The sequence below is a fragment of the Ammospiza nelsoni genome, chromosome 5 (assembly GCF_027579445.1).
Source record: "Ammospiza nelsoni isolate bAmmNel1 chromosome 5, bAmmNel1.pri, whole genome shotgun sequence".
In the NCBI taxonomy this organism is placed as follows: Eukaryota; Metazoa; Chordata; class Aves; order Passeriformes; family Passerellidae; genus Ammospiza; species Ammospiza nelsoni.
Window position 1 is genome coordinate 13,100,826 of NC_080637.1, and position 23,336 is coordinate 13,124,161.

Consider the following 23,336-nt stretch of genomic DNA (forward strand, 5'->3'; position numbering starts at 1 on the left):
GCCAACCACCTGCCAGCTCTAATGAACTACTAGGCATTGTATCTAAGTATTCTTATATTAATTACAAGTCTGTTTATTAGGGAATAAAAAAAAGGCAAGAGCAATTCTACCTATGGGCTGGGACACAAATGCCTCCTCATGGGCACAGCTCAGAATGGCCACAATCTAAAGGCAGCTGGTAGACAGGTTTTGTGCACCCTGCACTGCTTTCTTCAACTCTCCTCCCCTCTCACACTCCTCGTCCCACCCACAGAGAAGCAGGAATGTCTCTCAGATGAGGTGCAGCAGGAAGTCTGCCCATCTCTTCCCAGGAAGATGTGGCGGATAAGGGCTCCTGCGAGGCAAAGCAGCTGGCTAGAAGGCTGGGTTTGGCCCACAGAACAAATGCTGCCTTGATATATCTTATCCAAAAAACAAAGGAATCTTGTCAGAAGAATCTATCTCTGTAATTTTGACCAATACAAGGTCATAGCAATTTCAGTCTGACATTTTCACACTGGCATATATAGAATATCACCTCTCGTCCTTCAAACAAATACCTTCAAACTGATTCAGAATATGGACACCTGAACACTTTTTAAAGCAAGAATTTAAAAGCAAAAGGAAAAGCAAATCTTGTTTATTTTAGCACAAACGAACCCAAAAGATACATATATGGATCAGGATGTTTGTTTAAGAAGACTATCCAAAGACATTTCATTAATTAACAGAGTATTCAGACATTTGTAAATATTCTCTGGAATGAGGGAGGATCAAACAGTTAAATCAGTCTTCCTTTTTGCCAGATTCCCAGGGCTGTGTGCATGTCTTCTCAGAAACACAGAACAATGCAGGTTCAGAAAGGACTTGCAGGTCAGGGATGTGCACAGCCCTGCTCTGCTCAGGGTGTGGGAAAAGGTCACAGTGTTTTACATACAGTATTTTCAGCATATTTTCTGAGTGTGAGTGACTCTTTTCTAATGCAACTTTCCCTTCTGCTACACTGGCATGCATATCTGGGAAATGAAAAGGAACTGAACGGTGATGACCTGTTATTTAAAGGGCCTACTGAATCAGGATACAGGGATTGGAATATTTTCAGGGTTTATTGGTCATGCCCACAGTAGTAAATAACATGGATCAGTTACCATTCCCTAGTGCTAAACACAACGTGCTCAGTGAGGCTGGCACACACCTGCCCCCATTGCCCCATCCCAAGCCAGGCTGCACACACAGAGCTCAGCACCAACAATCAGCCTCAGGTGTAGTCCCCAAACCCTGCAGACCAAACAAACCAAGCTGTCCAGCTGGATGGCAACCTCCAGCCCCCAAAGGAAGAGCGGCTGCAAATACTGTGAGACAGCAATTCTGTAACTTGACTCTTCTAAAAGATGAAAAGTGTCACTGGGTTAACACACCACCACCAGATACATTGTCCGGCTGGTGTCTGAAACCATCCATTCTGCTCTTTCCCAATGTGGAAAAATTCCAGAGACAGGTGGTTTGGTCTCAATGTTATTGCTGTGCAATTAAACATTGCAGAAACAAAAACTCGAAGGCTACTAAGGTTGTCTCCCTTCTTAAAATTAGTTTTAGAGTTTGGACGACCAATTTTGGACTAGGACAATCAGAGAAAACAAAAGAATTTCTAAATGCTGTACCTCAAAGCTCAGCAATTTCTGGTCAAATAGACAATATCAAGTGCCCAATGAAAGCTGAAATTGGTTTTCTGTTACACAGGAGTAGAGCTCCAAGGAGCATTTTTGACAGAAGTACAGCATTCTTCCATTCATTTCAGCAATCTCAACCACCAGAGCATCATCCTGACCATGCTCATGCTCAGAGCTGTCACTGGAAATCTTGAAGCCCAGTCAGGAATTTATCCTGTTCAACACCCTTCCACACAGCCCGACACAGATAAACACGTTCAGTGGATCCAATTAATCTCCTAAGGGTTGCTTGGCCTTGATAACAGCCTCTCTCTTGCCTTTTGCTGTCTTCTTTGGAACCAAGACACACAAGCTCAATGGATTATCTCTCAGCTTGCATCCTGTCTCAGTAGCCAGGTCCAGCTGTGTCTGCAACCAGCCATGTGCTTCCAAAGGAGCAGTAACTGCTCCTGAGGGCAGCAGGAAATGCAAGGAAATCCCTGGGCCAAGCTCAGGCAGACTGGGAGAGGAGGAGAAACTGCTTCCCAAGCTGGGCACAGGAAAGTTCCCACAGTGTTTATTGAGAACACAGCATCCAAACCCACCAGACTGGAGTGAGTGAACACATTGCTGCAAATTTCTCAGTAATACTCTCACTGTCCATTCCAATGGTGTTATCTTCAAGGGATGTACCCTCAAAGATGAGCCAGGGACTCAGCAGGCAGCAAGGATGACACCACTCCTCTGTGAGGAGAGCATCTGCCTGTGCATGCACACTCTGCTGTGTCATTTGCTGTCAAGGACAGAGAGGGTCTAATGACCTAATCTTACATGTTAGATCCTCAAGAAATATTTGTAAGGCTAGTTTTTCTAAAATATAAATTGAGAGAGGATGGAAGGATATGAATTGAAACTTGTATGGCACAAACAGGCTTGGGTATCAGAGAAAAGGTCTTGTGAGACTGGAATGAAGTTCAGCATTGTGACAGTGAAAATGGGAACTTCAGGCACATAGGTGAGAGTTAGAAAAGGCAGCAGGAGGCAGCAATGAAACTGCATAGAATCACAGAATATCCTGAGTTGTATGGTGCTTACTGAGATTATCAGAGTCCAACTCTTGGCCTGCCCAGGACATCCCAAGGATTTCACCACATGCCTGAGAGGATTGTTCAAGCCCTTGAGCTGTGTCAGGCAGGGGCTGTGACCCCTGCCCTGGGGAGCCTCTTCAGAGCCAGCCCAAACACCCTCTGGGGAAGAATCCTTTCCTCACAGCCAGCCTACACCTCCCCTGACACTGCTTCTTGTCATTCCCTCAGACCTTATCCCTGGCCACCAGAGAGGAGATTGGTGCCTGCCCCTCTGCTTCCATGGGGAAGCTGCAGGCCGCTATGAGACCACACTTTGCTGATCCCTCAGTAAAAATATATAGAAAAAAATTAAATTGCTGTACAGACTTTGTGAACAAGGATCAGGACTATTTAGCAAGTTCCTGTTGCCTGGGAAGCAAAAAGACTTGTAGAAAAAAGGGAACTAGAATTATCTGTGATGGAAGCTACCCCTGTAACACTGTTAGGGTTTCTCAAACATTATTCTGTGTGCCAGTGACTTTGGCAATGATAGAGAAATCTCCTAAAGCCTTCCTCTATGCCATACTTAATGTCATTAGCACAATCTACAAAGATTCTTACCTTTCTCCTTATATAAAATATTATGTTTGTGATGAACTGAGATTAGAGGTGTTTTAAAGAAAACAATAAAAGATTTTGTAAAACGTATATAATATTCCAAATATGAAAAGCAAAAAAAAAAGTCAAAAAATTTGTTCTTGGTGTTAGAATGCTACGACAGGTTTTATGCTGATCTGATGTAAATCTTGACCCAATTTATAGTCTTACATTTGACATAACATGAAATTCACATTGCAAAATCTGTTCAAATTATATTTGGCAAGGTTGTTCCTGAAAATCTGAGGAAGACTGCAGCAAGAGCTAAAAATGAAAAGAGTGAAGGAGTGCTCTGGTGACAATACAGACACACTGCAGGGTCCCATGAAGAATTAAAGGCCTGCCTCAAACATAGCCTTAATCTAGGGTGCTTACACACACACAGCCTCAGCCTGGTGTAAATGGCTACACAGAGGCAGAGGTCAGCTGGAAACAGGCATTTGCACATTTCACTTGTACCTGAAACAGAAGATGAGCTTGGAGGAATGTCAGGTTGGTGAAACCTCACTCATGTCACATAAAAGGCTTGACCTTGATGGGATTTCTGTCTAGAAACTCTCAGTGATCTCCAGGTTTAGGTCCTTTGTCTTTCATAAGTGCCTAGCTGTGTATTGGCACAAACTAGCTGAGTTTAACTAAACAAACCCCAAAATAACCTCCACAACCAACAACAACAACAAAAAAATCATATAAACAGCAACAAAAAAAAAGAGAGTTATTTGTTGAAATTTAGATATTGTTCATACATGTTTCAGAAAGAGCAATCAGTGTTTAGGCTTGGACAACTGAGAAAAGTAACAGTGCCCGTGGTACATTAACCCTTGCTTTTCTTTCACACCTTCACATCTGTGGGCTGGATTTCAAAATCCAGAGATAAGACTGGCAAAACAACAAGTGTTAACCAATCACATAATATTCATTAAATACTATGCGATTGGATGTTATTTGATTCTAAAACCTTGTGTAAAAACTTTGCCAATGTAGTTTAAATGACCCTGCTGAAGTAAAAAAAAAAGAGTTAATAAGATGGCACTATGATTAGTAGATTAGTGGGAATATTTATGTCTTAAACTGTTAATTTGAAGCCATTTGTATCAGGTTCTGTGGGAAAAGGATGAGGCCAAAACCAAACTCTTACTGCCCTCAGTATTCAACATCTGTTTCCTGTGCAATTGCCAAAACCATTAACAGCATCGTAAATGAACCCTGACATCAAAACTGATTTTGTGAATGAAAATAGGATGAAACCAGAAAGTCATCAGCTGTTGAACTTCTGTCTGCTTTGAAACATAGACAGCAAGGATCCAACTGTTATACAAATACTGAAAAAATCTGCATGTGAAGGTACTCTGTGCACAGGGATCTTGTTGGGCTCCTTAGAATTTTTCTCAAGGTAGAACGGATCTTGGTCTTGCTGTGTCTCAAATAGCAAGACAGGATCATACTGAAAAAGAGAATCTTAAGGAGCAGCCACCACCCAAATTTGTGCTGCAATGGGGATGGGATATTCACAGACAGAAAAAGTAGGAAACCTTACTTTTTTGGGATGATTTGTGAAGTGAGTAGCTGTAGCTGAACAAGATCAAGTTAAAAAGCAGGTATGTAAAATATCTAACAGAAAGACTTGAATTATTATTTTTGAATTAGTTTCAAAAATATTGCACTGTTTTGCTGAAAGGAAGCTGTTTTTCATTTTCTGTTTCATGATCTTTGACATGACAGTATAAATGACATTTGGTTTTGGTCATGGCAGAAAAGTTGCATTGTTTTGGAGGGCCCCAATGGGATAGAGAAAGTGTAAAAACAAAGCTAAAAGGAGCCCAATGCTAGAAGCAGATGGAGTTGCCTGAACACTCTTATGATCACAGTTTGGTTAGGTGTTACTGTCTTCTACTTACAAGAGTAATAATAACATTAAGCCATGGAAAATCAGACTGACCTTAACTGTGGCCCCAGGAAAGAAAAGCCAGTTGCCAGTATCCACAGGATCCAGATTATCTTCTAACACAACTTTTCTGTGAGCAGCATTTATGATCAGGACGTTGTCCAATGCCCAACAGGCTTCATACACATCACCAGCAAGAACATAATCCTGTTTCCACTGAAAATGGACATTCTCCCCTTTAGCATCTTCAGGAAGGTACAAGATGTGGATGATTGTGCTGATGTTGGAAGGGGCACTGAAAAACAAGGATAGGCAATTAGACCAATTTTAAGCCATAGTCAGGAACACTTTTCCCTCAATTAACACATTTTCTAGGTGTGACATGCTTGTGCTAACATCCCTGGTATGCTGATAAAGCTTCTGTGGAGATCAGAAAATACGTGCCCTGAGGCAGAGTCCCACTGTGTCAGGCAGGGCACATCCAGCCCAAACAGGCAGCCTGGCTTCAGAGAGAGTGCAGGATAAGGCAATAAACCACAGATCACTGCAGGTGTTGGGAGAGCAGGAGGATAGGACAGAGCAGGACCACATCCATGCTCAGTGCTGGTCACAGATGGTGACTGGGAATTGTCAGCTATTTTGCAGGCATGGCCAAAAGAAAATGTTAGGGAAGCTCATTAGAAAAACTGGTCTCACAAAATTTGATTTTTCGCTTCATCAAAATAATCTGATGATTTCTGATGTCTCAGTCTCTTAAGATTTGCATGGAGGAGAATGGCTGGAGAGAAAAGCTAGGAATTTTCTCTGACAAACACATCCTTCCAATCCCACACCCCTGCTGTCAGGATAGTTCTGTGCATGGGGAGGGCCAGGTTGTCCTTCTTTCCATGTTCTGCTTCAAGAACAATACAGAAGAAACAATCCGTTTGTCCTCTGTCTTGTTGCTGAAAATACAGAATGAGGGGTGGAGAGTCAGACCTGGAGCATTACTATTGGGCAATGATCAAGGCCTTGAGCTCTTCAGAGAGCAGTGAAAGGATTGAGGTTCACCCAGAAGAAGTTGGGGATGATGGGAGGCTGGGGGAGGTGACCTCAACTGGCCACAGGGATATTTCAGACCATGTGACACCATGCTCAGTGTATAAAGTGGGGAAAGAAGGAGGGAGGGGGAATGTTTTGAGTGATGGTGCTTGTCCCCCAGGTCACCATCACACGTGATGGGGCCCTGCTCTCCTGGAGGTGGCTGAACTCCTGTGAAATGATTCCTTGCTTTGCTTTGCTTGTCTGCACAACTTTTGCTTTCCCTATTAAAGTGTCTCTATCTCAACTCATGAATTCGATTTTTTAGCATTCCAGTTCCCTTCCCAGTCCTGCTGGTGGGGGAGTGAGAGAGTCTGTGTGGGGCTTGGCTGCTGGGTGGGGTTAAACCTCAACAAACACCTAGCACGTGAATCAGCTCTGTTCAAACCTCAGGCTGCAAGGAGTTACAAAAATGAGGCTTGCAAGATGTCAGCTACTCAATGTTCTATTTGCCTTGGTAGTGATGCTTTTAAGGGTGAATAGTTTGTCAGAGACAATCCAGAGCCTTTAGTGAAAAAGGGCACCAATAGCTTCCTTTTGTAGCAGAAAATAGAGGAACACCTCTTTTAAAAGCAAAGCAAAATGCTGAAATGCAACTGTATTTGTCCCATATTCACACCCAGACTGTGCCCTCACAGATCTCCCTGCCCTTGCTGAACATTGTGTCTGTCACCCTGCAGTGCAGTGCTGCTCTGAGGTGCTGTCCTTGCTCCCAGAGCCCACACACAGCACTGCCCTCCCCAGGGATCTCTGCCCTCCCTCCCAGGATCCCAGAGCTGGCATCCCACCCACAAAATACAACACCTCCCCTTCATTCTCCTGTCCCAGTGTTCCCTGGAGCTGCGTGTGAAATCTGCTGAGGCACATTCAAATAACGCTGCAATTCACAGGGAGCACAGGAGCAACGAGCATCCTTCCATAATTCATCCTCTCCCCTTCGCACGACATTGCTCTATTGACCTATTTTCTACTGCTGGCTCCGGGAACAAAGTTGAGGAAAGAGAGGTCAAGCTGCATGCACATTAACTTCAGAAAAAAATTTGGTCTCAAGGGTTTCTGTTTGCATCCTCACAACTCTCAAGTTTGCCGGCTTGCAGAGCTATGAGAGCAACTGAGCTGATGTTATGGACTAGGTGTGTAATTTTGCATCAATGTGAGAAAAATGGAATGCGTTGTGTGGTTACTCTGAGGCAACTCCAGTGCCTGCAGTGAATGACTCTTGCTTTATATTTTTCTGAGATAAGAATTAGCACCACTTGTTTTACTAAAATTTATGGGTTTTTTTTCAATGAAATTGTAGTTCCACTCCCACAAGGAGTTGGAGGATGAGATACTGAAATACACAACCTTCCAGCTAGAGTTTTGCTTCTTCATCAGAAATTAAGGATCCTTTTGCTCTGTAATTTGCCTCAAAGGACTGAAAACAGGCTCAAGCAAGTCAGTTGTACAGCAGTGACACTGAAGGGATGCAGGAAGGCACACTGAGATGCCATGAGTACATTATATATAAATAACAGCTTTTTCTTCCCCAGTTGCATAATTATGTTTTTATACTGTTGCACAAAATGCCTTTCCTACTATTACTTAATAAAATATGCTGTCTTAGAAAAATCCATCTTTGACACTGGCTCTCTTTAAAGGTGTGGATATTGTGATAAAAAGATTTAAATTTTCCATTCATAATCCTTTGCATTTTCATCTATGCCAGTTGGTTTAAAAGCAAGGCACTATTTGTCATAATCTTGTTATCACAAGAGTGTTAAGAGTCAAATGTTCATATCAAACTATAAAATGTTTTTATTGAACATTTTAATCTTCCAAAGTAGAAACTTGAAATATTATAAAATATGTCCCTTGCTGATATTAAAAATGGTGATAAAATGCAAAAAGTCATCAAAGTTTTGTTTTTCAGGCACTTGATCCTGCTGGTTATTGGAGTTGGATTTTAAGTGTGAATGATTCTCTTCCTCACTTCCCATGTAGTCAATGGATGAATTTGTGATTTACCAAACCTGGTGGCAGTTCTGCAATTAGCCAGGAATTTCACCCCTCATCTTTTGTATGAACAAGGAGAACTGAAAAGTTAACAAATAAGTTTTGAAAGAGCCAGGTTTAAACACCACCTGCTCAGCTGGAAAACATGAAAATTATTAAAGAGCTGTAACAAACCTAATTTTCTCCAGCTGAGTCCAATCTGCAGAGCTGTTCTTGCTGTAGGACACCATGATGCTGGGATCTGAGTAACTGAAGCGACACGAGCCCGATCCTGGGGAAGCAATGAAATGAGGAGTGTTACCACACAATGAAGCAGAAATGATTCTCCAATAACCACAGTTGATGACTGTGCCTTTGTCACCTTATCACTTCTGCCCATTTTAAAGTGCTTTGATTGATGATGAAATTTCCTGTGATCTGTTGCTGAAAGTAAACACAAAATAATGCATGCTTTATGAGTCAGAAATAAAGTAGAAATGATAAATCACAGCAGTGCCATGTAATCTCTGCAAATTTCCCAGGGGAAGCCAAGTAAATTACTTAACACCCCCAACTGCAGGAAGAAACCCACCAGCTAATGTTTAAACAAAACCTTCTTAATCGAGAATAATCCACATAGCAGAATTCACAGGGAAAATAGTAAAAGACTGTTTTTCATATTACTGTATAAATAAAAGTCTAGAAATAAAAATACAGTGAGAGGAAAATATATACAGAATTATTTGAGCCCAGAGCAAATGTGATTTAGGAATTTAAAAGAACAAAGATATTACAAAATTAGTTATTTTAAGGTTGCCTGAAGGAAATTAAATTAAGAAATCATCCAATATACTCCCTAGATCCTATAATTAATAACAAACACTTGATACTGATCTGGGAATATCAGAACACTTTACAAAAATGAACTAATTAAGCCTTATGGCACCCCTGCAAGGTAGGGTAATATATTTACTTTTGATTTATAAAAGGGTGCTTTCTGGGTGTTGTCACAAAAGATGAGCTTAACAATTAATACATGGGGCAGTCAAAATAAGATGAAAACAAGATTGAGAAGTTCATCCCAGAAAACAAGATAAACAACCTGGGCTGTAATTAAACACACTAAAAATGCTATTTTTCCTCAGACACCAGATAATTCATCCATCTCAGAAAATGTGATGCTCAGTGAAACAGACACATCCTAGCCTTTGCTCCAAAGACACAATGTCATAAGCAGGTGAGATTGAAAGCAGCAGACATCATGTACTTGCCGTTTTTAAGAGAAGCAGCTCTCTATTAAACAGCATCTCTGATGCCATCAGGATACTACTGAGTGAGTACCACAGCTTTGCTCACACTAGAAATATGTATTATATGTGCCACAAGTAGTATGTTATGCTAGTGTGTGTCTCAGATTCATTCATTTACACTGAAAGTTGTGTAAATACATATTTTAATATATGTATAAATGTATATACATGCTGCTGACAGTAAAATAGTATCATTTTGCAACCCGGGGTGCTTATTTTTGTAAAATAAATAAATGGCCTGATTAAAAAGGTGTTAACCACTTGTACAAGAGAACAACTTACACATTTTAATGGGAACATATGTCATTAAGCACAAAGCTTGCAGCCCCAACTCCCCTGAGGCAGTTCACATTCACAGCTCTCAGCCCTACAGAACTGCTTTTCTACTCTGAGACACACACCACAAACCTATACAGGGGAAAAACTATTCCAAAACATGGGGTGAAGTCCTGTGTCTAAAATTTTCTCTGATACATCAACTAGATTCCTGGGAATTATCCAAGTTGTTTTCCTGTGTCTTTCACTAATGTTAAATTGCAAATGGAGTAACAGATACTTCCAAGCCACTACAGCTGCATGTGGCGTGTTCAGCTGGTCTGACACGTATTCTTGCTGTAAAGAGGCACAGAATAATTAATATTGCAAAGGCAGCAGGACTTTGAATTACCAGCCATGTATCCAAAATGACTACAAAGCAACTGTCTGGTTATATTTTACTGACAAGGCATTTTATTTCTATCATATTAAAACCAAATGATGTCAGGAAAAGCCTTTGCGTTTCATATTTGCCCATCTGCTGGGATGGTCTACTTTACTGAGCAACATCTGCTGCCACTTCCTACTTCTGTGGAATTTAGGAGTTCCAACCCTTAATCACATTTGTTCATTTTATTTTAGAGGAATCCAGTTCAAAAATCAGGGAACTACAGCCAGCTTGATGTCCTTGGCCAGTCAGAGGCTGTGAGGTAAAACAGCAACATACTGAGTTTTATGTCAGCAGAAATTAAAATAACATAAACAGTAAAAATAAGCAGTAATATAGACTTTATAACATGCGCCATTCCAGTTAGTGTTACAATCAACTTTTGGTACAGTGCTCTTAACAAAGTGAAGTTGAAATGTCCTGCTTAAAAATGGGAAAGGGCCAGATTTGCTGCACAATCAACATGAAAAATGTTGTCTCCTAGATCTGAACACCCTCAACTATGCAATGAGGACCAAAGCTGTTGCTTAAAAGAAATGGGGCCACTCAAGAGATGGCTTTGCAAGATTTCACTTTTGATACTGGAAAAAGAGTAGTTGAGACAATAAGAAAAGGAGAGACAAATGCTGGGGTTTATTATTATTTTTACCATCAGGGTGGATTGTATTAAGATTAAAGATAGTTTGGGAAAGTCTTCAAGAAGCAATTACTGACTGTGATGACAAATGTGTTTTTATCAGTGTTTAAAGCCTCTTTTTGTATGTTCTTGACTCAAAATAATAAGATGTTGAGATTATTTTTCATGTACCTATCTAATTCTCCAAAACTTAAACTGACAAAAAAATTTAAAATTATTGATCTGGTACTTGAACCTTTTACAAAACTAATACACATCCTAGTTTACATTAGGAATTTCTCCCCAAAAAAAGGGAGGAGGGTGAACATGCAATTGCACTACAGGACAGGGCTTACTGAGATGGTCTTGTGAGTCCTGCCTTTCAATATAATTTTCAATATTACTTTCAATATTACTATTACTTAGTGCTAGGGCTGTTAGTCCCTATCACTGTTGTTTCAGTAATCCTAAACTAGGATTATTTAAAATAGAAATCTGCTTTTTGGATGCTTGCCTCTACCTCGACCAGCAAAGCTGTATTCTGACTTTCTGAACAAAAATATGATCAGGACTCAAGTAATAACATCACAGGAATTGGGGCCAATTCAGCTCAGGAGGGAGGTGTCCTTCCCACAGCTCCCAGAGATGGCAATAAACAGTTTGTCAGCTCTGAGCACAGAAGCAGGAGCAGGATATCATGCCATAAATATTCACACCTTCCTGTCCTCTGAAGGAAAAGTTGTACATAAAACCTTTTGAATGAGATTAGGTTTGGTTTGCTTTCAATCAGGAAAGCCCAGGCCCTGAAAATGAGTAGCAAAACCTGCACAATGATTACTGTAAACAAGTCTGTGTTAGTAAGCTACTGCATTAGAGAAAAAATGCTGTTTATTCCTTAAGATGAGTATGTCACAGCAAGATTGATGCCTTGGTGAGGTTATTGCTAGATAAATCTGGCTAAGAGTTAGGATTATACTTTCAATGTTAAGGGCTTGCATGTGTAATTACCTCTTGGGAACAGGGGGCACCCCAAACCATCCCCCAATAAATAGTCAAATTTTTTCTTCACATATATACAAGGCAAGATTGTCCTTGTGTTTCAGGAACAAAGTATTTTCTTCCTTTGGAGTTATTTTACTCCTTTTGATAGACTTTAATCTGATGTTCACAGACTTCCAAAACTTTCAGAGAAAAGCTAGAGTAGAGACAACCTTCATGGATTTAATTTTAAATGATACATTTGAAGCTCAAACAGCAATTTTGTCTGTTATCAAAAACTATGAGCAGCTTCTGTTATAAAACCCAGCCATTTCCATATTACTGAATATTCTGAAACACTAATTTATTTGCCTGGTGCTTCACATGTTTGGATTTTTTTCCTAAGCCAAATTTCAATAAAACAAAATTTTCTTATAGTTGAGTCCAGGCACTGATGCTAATAGAAGAGGGTTTTGACTGGCAGACTATGGGATTGCTAAATATGTCCTGATGACTGCTTTGTTAATTCTGCTTAGCTAAATAGGAAAGAATAGAAAAGTGAAACAAAAATATGTTTCTCAATTTTTTTGCTTCTTGTTTCACAGGACAGGTAACGCATAGCCAGGACCTGACAAGCACTGCCCACTCTCAGCATATCCAACTGAAACAGTCATGGGTTTTTTGTATTTTTTAATTATAGGTCTTCTTAAGGTGATTTTGGCCATCTAAAATACTGGTGAATATTTTAGCTACCTTATTTTTTAAGTGCCATGAAGGGAGCAGCTCTGAGAGTGTAGTATTTCAGGAGAGATGTTATGAAGGCACCACATATCAGCTGTTTGTATCCAGATATTCAGTTATTTGTATCCAGGCTGACAATGGCAGGCAAAATTAATTCTCACTACGGCTTTGCCTCCAACTGTGTCAGATTTACAGAAACCCAAGTCATACAGCTGTTGGTCTCTAAGATCTCTTAACAACATTGATCAGAGCTGGTGTTTTGCTGAGATAAAACTGGGTGCCACTGCAAGGGAAGCAATATTTTGCTCCTTATAGAATGTGATGTCCTCTGCCTCTTGACAACTCCTTGATAGCTCCTGTGAGTGCTTCTGTGGATAAGCAGATGAGATATCTAATGCTGCCTTTAAGGAGAATCAGTCTAATGGGAACTGCACAGGAAAGATTCATAAAAAATTGTGCAGAAGGGTTCAAATTCAGAAGGGTTCAACAGCATTCAGACTCCTGAGTGCAATCTGAAAAAAAAAAGGGCGCTGGGAAGAATCCCTTATATCTAAGGCTACAAGATTGCATTTATTAATTTTGTTAATGGGATGAATAATGATTAGTGTTTGCTAAGGATTATAATTTTGTGATATCACTTGAATTAAGCCAAACTGGATAATATAAATGACTAGTGGTCAAATCTGGCTGGCTTGCTAATAATTTTTTCCCAAGTAATGAACCATACAGTTAGGTATAATGAATGGTCCATGGGTTCTGATAATTTTAGGTGTGTGTTTATAAAGGCTTTTGATCAAGAAGAAGATGGTTTATACCATTTTAAAAAACAGAATATTTAGTGCTGGATATACAAGATGCACTGATACAAAAATATGCGATGCACTGTTCATTCCATTCTGTTTCTGAAAATTTTCTCAAGAGAAGGTCACAAGAGCACTTTTCTTTTTCTTTGAAGTCACAGCTTTGAATTTAGTTATGAATATGATTTTCAACGATGACATTTTAGATCTTTAGACTTTTTAAACAGCTTTTCCTTATTTGTAGAGTGAATTCAGAATACAAAGAGGCATTTTGAGTGTAAAAATATTCAAATTAAAAACTGTAAGAACTGCATTGTATTTTGTAATCATTGTCTATCTGTTCATGGAAACAAATAATTTTATTGCTGGCTGCTTTTCTTTCCCCTGTGGGAAAAGGATTTTGACTGTCTGTAGTTTTGTATGTGTTCTGATAAACAATCTGAAACAAATATCTGGCACTAGGAAACAAATGCCAATGGTGCTTGCCTTTCATAAAAATCACATCTACTTTAGCATTAGTGAGAATTATGAATTTTGTAATATAAAGTCTCAGCTATTTATTTTCTGCAGGTTTCTGAGAGCAGCTAATTTTTGTTCCACTAGCAGATTCAGGCTGTTGTTCAAGTTCAGAAATGCTGGGTAGTTATTTACATCTAAATAAAACTAAAGGATTGACGAGCAGGCTAAAAGCCACCACTGTAAAATTGTAAAAGATGAGGAGAAGAATAATTAGTAAATACACTTGAGAAAATCAATCAGAATAACTTCCTAAATGAAATCCTAAAAGGTAATCTGAGGCTAAACCCGAGGAGGATGGGGCTCTGAGCAGGCTGTCCTTGCCCAGGTGTGATCCTGGTGGGAGCATGGAGCAGGTGATCACCCACGGGTCCCTTCCCATCCACCTCCTGCCAGGATTCCCAATAACAGCAAATGTGCTTTTCATGAATTAATGCAGCTAATTTCCTGTAGATCAGAAGTCTGAGGAAATACTTATCTGGTTCAACTTCCTCCTAGTCTATTTATATTCAGAGATCTGATGTGCTTCCTGCACTCACACAAATTTGTTCTCTTTTAATGAACAAGCTCAGATCACAATTCATATTGCTTTTGGTGCTGAGAACATTAAGGAGAGAAAAATAAGCCAAACAGAAAGCTGTATTTCCCTCATGCCAGTGTCCAATTTATTCTGATGTAAAGCTATTTATAGTGTCTCTTTCTGAGATACAACCAGCAGGTTTGTGCTTGGGTATGAAGCCTGTTGCCAAAGAAATAATTACACGATGCTAAATTGAATCATGCTTTTAAGTGCACCAACATCACATAACAAAACACCTTGCTGAAGGCAAAGTGAGCAAACTTGCCCAGACCTGGCTGAAATGGACACCCAGGAGCTGTAGCTACTGAAATAGCAGCATCATTAATGCTCCCAAAACACTTGCAGTTGCTCTTGGATGTCTGACAAAATAGTAACCCCCGTGTTCAGGGAGCATTTTCTACTGGGGTACCCACATTCTACCATTCAGCATTATTGCCATTAAAGAGTTAATGTCACATTATGTGGAGGTCCCTTAAGAGAGGGTGACCTTTCAATGGAGCTGGGCAAAATATAAATGATAACATGTGAAAGTAGCTCAGTAGTACACTTACACATATCACTAAATAGAAAGAGATGCTTTGTGTAACTGTGTTTAGCAGCCAGCTATGAAGGCCAATAATCAAGCAAATGAGCACCATAAGGTGTTGGTAAAGGTATTAAAATACTGCAGGAAAATAGATGAAGTTTTATTTAGATCCCTACAGCCAGTCCAGTCTAGAGGCAGTGGAAAACACACATTGGTCCCAAGAACCAATGTAAAAGGAGCTGTCTTAAATATACAGATATGAAAGTCCTTTCCTTGGCTGCTTTAGGGAAATTCTCTGGCACCAAGAAAATCTGTGAAATAATTTTTCTCAAGACAGCTCTGCACTGAGGTGTCTCTCTTTTCTGAAAACTGGTAAAACAGATTGCCTGCCTTTAAATGCCTTCAAATGCCTGCCTTTACCTATGCAGGTGGAAAATAATTAGCTTGGTAAAAACTGTTTTTCACAATTCCTGGTGGGCTTTTCTATTTTTATCTGCTTTTATTTTTCAGTCCCTCACCCACTGGAGGAACAGCCAGGACTGTTTTGCTGAGCTGGGGGCTTCTCAGCCCCCCCCCACCCTGGGAACTACAGATGCTTTGTTGTTTAATTAAAAAATGGACCTTTTTAATCATACAAAAGTGTTATCTGTGTACAATAATATAAGCAGGATTAAGATGAGTCTGTCTGTAATCCAGCATTTATTATTTGCAGTGACCAATTCCATAATGGCCCACGTTTGGCTGCAAGATGGTGGCACAGCCACCTGCCCTGGATCTGAATCCTGAGGCTCTTCATCTTTCCTGCTTTTCTCCAGGTAGTAAATCTTTAACGCTCACATTTTAATTCCCAACAGTGGCTGAGAAACCGTGCTACAGAAGTAATAAAGACAATATTTCATTGTAACCTTGGGCTAGCCAAAACAACACAAATCATTTTGCCCCAAGGCCATTAAAATGTCTTTCAAATACAGCATCAACTTTAAACCCTGGTTTCAATCTAGATAGTACCTAGGCAGCCCCTCTTGTAAAACTCAGCGAAATAAATAAACACCACCAAACATATCCACCTGCTATGTGAGGAGTACTTGATGATATTACTTACCTGTCTTATTCTTTCACATCAGATGTAATGTATAACCTATGCATCAACACAAACAGCTTTTCCACCAGAAAAGGGAAATTAGTAGGTTTTATATCAAACAATAGCAAATGACAATTTGGGTGGCCAAGCAAAAACAAAACAAAACAAAACAAAACAAAAAAACAAAACCAAAAAATAACCACATTGTTTTATTGGGAGAGAATGGGAAATGAAGCAAGCGGAAGAAATGCAGAATGGTCAATGACACCAATTTTGGTATTGAGTTAAGCTATATTAAATTCTCAAGCTTTTCCAAAATGTATAGGAAAGAAATTAGGCCAAAACAACCTGGGGGTTCAAATATTTTTAATGCTGTGCTCTTGTTGCTCAGAAGGGACAGAATCTAACTCCAGTAACAATGAATCTGTGGCCAGCAGAACTGCCCCTCCCTGCTGGTACCACTATGAACACAGCTGTGTGGATGTGCCACCCCTGCACAGGAAACCTGGAAGGCACTGGAGAAAGAAATTTGTGTGACTGAGGGAAATCCTCCATGCAGGTGACTGAAGCAAGGGAGGTGGCTCAACATACCTGAAACATTTGGGACCACAGCTGACTCTATGAGGTTTTTTGGTGTTCAGCTAACAAGAGTGATGAATTTACACAATCAAGTGCTCCTCCATGCTAAATTCAGAAGGGATTTATTTTTCACTGTGGTATTTCTCTAGAGATGTGTGAGTGAATTTTCCTAGCAAATCTGAAGGAAATCTCTATCCAGTTATGCTGAGGCTGTCCCACAAAATGCTATTATGGCATTTGTCAGTCATCCAATAGCTTCTGCTAATTATAAAACTGACTAAACAGAAATGGAAATTAAGAGGAAATGATCAGCAGTGGTTCCTTTCAGCCAAAGCTGAGACCTACATAGCAAAACATGTTTGGAAATGTTCTGTTGAGGGGTCTGAATTCAAGCAGAGGATAAACAGCATAAAAACACTACTGTCAATATAGCAGCTGTCACCAGATCTGAATTAAAACATGATAAGAACATAAATGATAAATGTCTCCAGACTGTCACATGAGGCCAGATGTAATCATCATTGTCCTCATGGCTGAGCCAAAGTGGAATTGGGGTATTTCTGGTGGGAAGCAGAAGGGATCATCACCCCATGCACATCTCTGCAGAGTCCTCCAGATGCTGCTCTATGGGACAGCCCTAGCAGTGAGAAACTGCTGTTTGCTCCACAGAAAGACATGGAGCTCAGTGAATCAGCTGCACTATTTATTTTTGCATGATTATTTTTTGCTCATCATGATCTTCTATTTGCTGAGGTTAATAGAGAAGTAAATGTGAGTTCTGAAGCACAGAATCCTATCAGGTAAGGACTAATCCAAAGGGCACATTCAACAATTCTAATGATGATGCTGGTGATATAATAATAATAACAACAGTAATAATGATAATCTGTAGATTGAGCACACATCAAGGTAAAATAGTGTTTCCATTATCTACATAATAAAATAAATTGTATAGTTTAATTCTGCAAGACTACACTGGTAACAAAGGCAAATTGCTGCTACAAATGATAAGTGGAATAAATAAGCATTTAAGGAAAAAATTGCATTTCACATTGTAAAGGTGATGAACACTATCCATGCTTTGTCTTCAACAACCATCACCAAGACCATTAGGCCATGGATTTTTCTGAGTAAAACAGTTTTCACATAGATCCTCATGACCTTGGTAATTCAGGGAGAGAAATAAAGTCTGCTGCTAATGATTCACTAACCTGATGTCTTAGGGTGAAGCAGCACATGACATGGAAATACTTTAGGAATCATTATGTCAAAGATCTGCATCCAAATCAGTGACCCTTACTCATAAACTAATTAAAAGCAATCAATAGCAGATTTTAAATAGTTTTCTGAATTACAGTCACAGAGGACTGTGAAATCAGCAGCATTAAAAACAGACTGTAAATAAACTAAGCCACATAGAAATGTGCATTGCACATCCACCTCACCACTTAAAAAACATGACAGTATAAATGTAAAGGCACCACAGGTAATACAATTACTCTGCAGTTAAGTACAACTGATGGTCTGATGGGTTTTAAAAGCTCAGGAAATTTGAAGTGAAGACAGGGGTTATTACTCAACCAGAAAATAAAGTTGCAAGAGTAGAAAGTGTGTTGAACAAGATTGGGGAAATTATTACTTCTGTTACTGGTTTAAGTGATTATACTGCAAGATTGCCAATGAAATATTTATGTATGTAAAAGCAGAGAGTTTGGCATTTTATTTCCTTTGGAGGAAGATAGAAAATGGGGAAAAAGTGGGTACTATAGAATGAAAATCACCCCTAGCAACATCTTTGCACCCTGAATTACTAAAAAGTCCTGAATAGTTGAATACCAATAGTAATATTTCTAAATCATATGTTAACCACATTAAAACCAATAGACATATTCATTTACCCTTACTATAGGGTTCCATTAGAAAGCTATTAAGGGACATTGATAAATTTCTGGCAGGTATTGTTGGTGATTGGAATAGATTAATTTAATACATGTGGAACCCTCTATGGAATACTTGTCAAATGCTTAATCAACAATTAACTTGGTCAAATAATTTGGAACAATGGAAGGTGCAATAGATGTCAGAGAAGTGACTGGATGATGTTAAAGCTAACAACAATCTATAACTCTTGGTCAGCCCTGAAATAGTTGGGTGGCTGCTCATTGTCAGTCCCTTCCAACTGAAATGGTCCTATTCTATTCTATCCCACAAGCACAGGGAAAAAAGGGCCATTCTTAATCTACAAGTAAGATCCAAATGCTTGTGGTTCCAGACCAGTGAGCAAATCACCACATGAGTGACCCATCTTCTGGATAATATCTACTGGGATTTTCCTGAGAGGACAAACAGAGTCCATCTGGCAAAATCACAAAGCACTCTCACAAATTAAAGCCTGATGCTAAAACCTCACTGAAAACTGTTTTTGCTGAAGGTTGATGTGCTAGATTTTATTCATGTCAAGTCTTTTCTTTAGCAATAGCTAAGGCATTAAGCATATGATCCATGCAGTGAAGATGCCTAAAGAATTTCCAGTGCCAAAGCCTGGCAGCCTTCAGGCACCGGAGATCACCTGTGCCAATGCATCTCCAAGTCCTCCTGTTAATGCCAAATAATGATCTCAGAGAGAAACCCTTCCTTGCCAGCTCTGTGGTATTCTCAGGGTCCACCAAAAGTGTAGGGACAGGTTTTATTATTTTATTTTTTGCAGGAAAAGTATTTTGCATCATATTGAGAGTCTTGTAAGAGGTTCCATTTGTCAAGATAAGCATATACACCAATATCACACATATGAAGTGACCATAACTCAGGTCACTCATAATCAATTAGGGAAAGATGGTTTATGATTGCAAACAGCTTTTAAATCCTGCAGGTGACCTATTTGCCATACAAAGGTAGTTTTGAAGGGGACTGAAAATAAGGATTAATGGTTGATTCAAAGTAAATCCTAACAGATTAGGGAACCCAACTTTTGCAAAAGTGTGTTGTAATAATATTTTGAAAGGGAGAGGCCAAATCCAAGCTTTATCTCCAAATAAAGCAAAAAGCTTTTGAACCTGTGTCTATTTCTTTGTTTGCAAGACTAATGGCTTGATCCTTGAGACACAGAGCTGAACTGCCAAATGTTTCTTATATTTGAAGGTGCATTCCTTCTCAGAAGATAAAAAACCCTTTCCCCCAGAAACCAATTTTGGTTTAATGTAAAATAATAGGAAGGTTAGATTTCTTTTCGAAAATTAGGGGGGAAGAAGAGTTGCTAATTTGCTCTAGTAATGACAGAGGATCTCTGTGACAATGACATGAAAGTTGAAGAGAAAGCAATTTTACGGTAGGACTGTGCTTTACAAACATTAAGTATTTACCCAGTATATGATACTGACAAAGTCATCCTGTTTTCAGAGGAATGTGAAGGAATTTTCATAGCAAAGCTGAAAAATGGGAGGTTTCCCTACCAAGTTATTCTCATTTTCAAATACTGCTAAACAGCCAGAAATGATCTTGTAATACTAAGACATAAGGAGAGAGCCGTGGAACCCAGTTTTTCAAGGCATTATTTTCCATTAACAATTTTCACATTGTTTCACACATGGCTCCAAGGAGCACCTCCCTGGAGGCCAGGCTGGGTGTTGATGTTGATGCTCATCACAGCATCTCCAGCTGCAGCAGAGGCCCTGCAGAGGAGGGAGGGATGGGAAGCACCTGCCAGTGCTGAAATGTCCATGCAGAGCCCACTCTGCCTCCAGAGCACCTGCTGGGGAGAACACCCAAGGAACAACACAGCACAACAGCCTGCACACCTCACACCTTGCCATTGCTTCCTGAAAGCCTTTCCTCTTCTTCCCATGGGGTTTGGTGTCTCTTTCTGCCTGTATTTAGCTCAGTTGCTGTCTCTCAGTACAAAGAGTCACCTTCCACCACAGTGGTCCATGTGAATGACAGAGCACATTCAACCCTGGGGAAGCCCAGGGATGCAGCTGAGGGGAAATGTCGCAGACATTTTTTCATAGAAATCCTTTCTTTCAGATTTCTGCATCTTCTGGGAAGCAAGGGCCAAGGGCCCCAGAAGAAGAATGTAAACAATTGTTATCAGCTGCTGTGGAATGCAATAGGATGCACCTGTGATTGGTTCATGTTCCATGTGTTATAATTAAGGGCCAATCACAGGAGCAAGCTGGGACAGAGTCCCGGGACACAGAACTTTGTTTTAGATTCTATTCTATTCTTAGCTTAGCTTAGCAGCCTCTGCAACTTCTCTCTTTATTCTATTTAGCATAGTTATAATGTATTATATATCATATATCAATAAATTCAGCCTTTTGATCAAGAAACAAGATTCTCGTCCGTCTCTCTCACCCCAGCGACCCACTCAGGTCGCTGTAATAGGGAAAAGGCTCAGATTTGGAGATAGAGAATATTTCAGCTAATGAATCACACTAATGTTGTGTGGCAGCTGAGTCCAGAGGCTTTTGTGCAATATCCTGCAATTCCCAAGCTGTTGAATCAGATGTTCTGGCCTGAGAGAGCCCAAAGGCATTGCTTTAAATATCTCCATGAACAATCCCACTGAACATTAAGGAAACTGCTAGACGTGTCAGTGCTGGGTCTTGGAGAAATGTAGTGATAGGTGATTAAGACAGTTGCAGTAATCAAAATTTTCTGCACACTTGGGCACAGAGTGCATGAGTGTAAACATCACCCCAGCCCTGGACCAGCTCTGAGTGGATGCTGCATGACAGACAAGTTCCTCTCATTCAGAAAAGAAAATGCACATTAATGTTGTCCTGTGTGCTGCAAATGCCTTACTAATTACCTTTTCATTCTAATTAAGCTTTCTTATTAAGTGCATCTTTCCAACTGCCTTGGCCTTTAAAGAGCAAAACTACCAAATACATGATGCATGAAGGAAACCACACAGAATATCAACTAATGAAAAATTCACTAGTCTGTTACCCTCCCTGACCAGAGTTTAAAAGGATCTGGAATTCATGGTGAAACCAGAATTTAGCTTCAGAATTTTTAGCTTAATTTCCTAGTTCTCTACTGCCTATATAACTGCAAAGACAAAATTCCATCTGATAATTAGTGGCAAGAGAAATTAACATGTGCACTCTTTAATAAAGCTAAAGCTATGTGACAAATTTAACATAAAGACACCCTCAAAAGACTACAGCTTAAGCTATTCCATGGCTGATAGAAAGTGGTAAACATTCTTTAAAATAAAAAGCAATTCCCTTGGATCAATCCCTAAATAGGGTTATGATTAAATCGGACATTGGGGAATAAGCTGGAAACTGGATTCTAAAGCCAAGTATTGCTGAGCTCAGCAGCAGTCCCCTGGCTCCTGCTGGCTTCTATCAGTTACAAACCAATCTGCATTGTATTTCAAACTCATCACAGGCACATGGGGAAACATGATACATTTTCAACTGGAGGCTGAAATTTGGTTTACTTGGATGTGCATCCGCTCCTCTCTGCTCCATCATACTGAGGATTTTAGGGGTTCCTACTGGTATGGACTCAGGCATTCTTAAGGTATATTCATAAAAATCCTGTCATACAGAGTATTTCCTGCTCAGCCTTTTCTTACCCCTTTTTTATTTGACCTTTCCCATCCAACAGGCACAAATGCTCCTAGTGAAATATCAAATCTCATTTTGAGCATTCTGGCAGCCTGCGCTGCTCTGCAGCTCACCTGCAGCAGGCACCAGGCACTGGGCTGTGACAGCAAACACACATCTGCCAGCCCATTCACCTTGCCCTGCTGTTAACCACCTTGGGTCTTTGCTAGAATAATCCAAAATAGATTTTTGCAATTTTCATGAAAAGTGACATTCCTCTATCATTGCAAACTTGCAGCTTTATAGAAGTCACATCTCCTTGTGCTTCTGTCAGTGAGCAACACATCCCAGTGGGTCAAGCGAGCTGCTGCCCTTCCGCTGTCTGAATGAAACTGCAGGGCAGCAGCAGGCTGGTTTTCATCTCAGGTACCCAATATTTATGGACTGATTCAGTTGAGGATTGGAGATATTTTTTTCTGTTTTTTTAAAAACAGTAATTCAAAATAAAGGATAGATACCAGTCCTTAGATATATTAACACTGCAGTCAGAAGTAGGTACTGATGGCTTCCAATACCCAAATGAACAACTTCAGGTAAAAAACAAATTTAAATGATGTATTTCTGAGCCTTCTAGGATTTTGATTTCCAATCCATTAAAAAACCCAAGCTGTTTTCCAAGCTACATGATTGTTCTTATTTTCAACTGAGATTTCCAGAGTTTAATCACACATCTCCTGAGATAGGTTTGGAGAATTACTTTTTTAAAAATAGGAATATGATTTGGAAACACATATCCAGGGGTCTACAGAGAAAACAGGCTGCATTTCCTGCTTGCTTTTTTACTGAACCATTTATATCACTAGAACATTTTTTCTTCATATTTTCAACACTGAGAAATGAGTTAACAAATTAGGTGTGTTCCAAATTCGCCCTCAACCACAGCCTCTAGCATAATTTATAGCCACAAATGCACAGTGAAATGTGCAATAACTCGCAGTATCCTAAGTAATACAGCATACAACCATGCTGTTGATAATATGGACTTAATAGCATTTAGTCT

The 23,336-nt window shown here is 39.8% G+C and overlaps 1 protein-coding gene across 2 annotated transcripts in view; it reads right to left on the reverse strand.

Moving 5' to 3' along the window:
* The window catches only part of RELN (reelin), a 284,897-nt gene that overhangs the window by 126,623 nt on the left and 134,938 nt on the right, over positions 1-23,336 (reverse strand). For both annotated transcript variants that reach the window (XM_059471986.1, XM_059471987.1), the window contains exons 9-10: positions 8,487-8,583; positions 5,292-5,532 (exon numbers count right to left, since the gene is read on the reverse strand). In XM_059471986.1, coding sequence (XP_059327969.1) covers positions 5,292-5,532; positions 8,487-8,583 — 338 coding nt within the window. The remainder of the gene's footprint in view (positions 1-5,291; positions 5,533-8,486; positions 8,584-23,336) is intronic.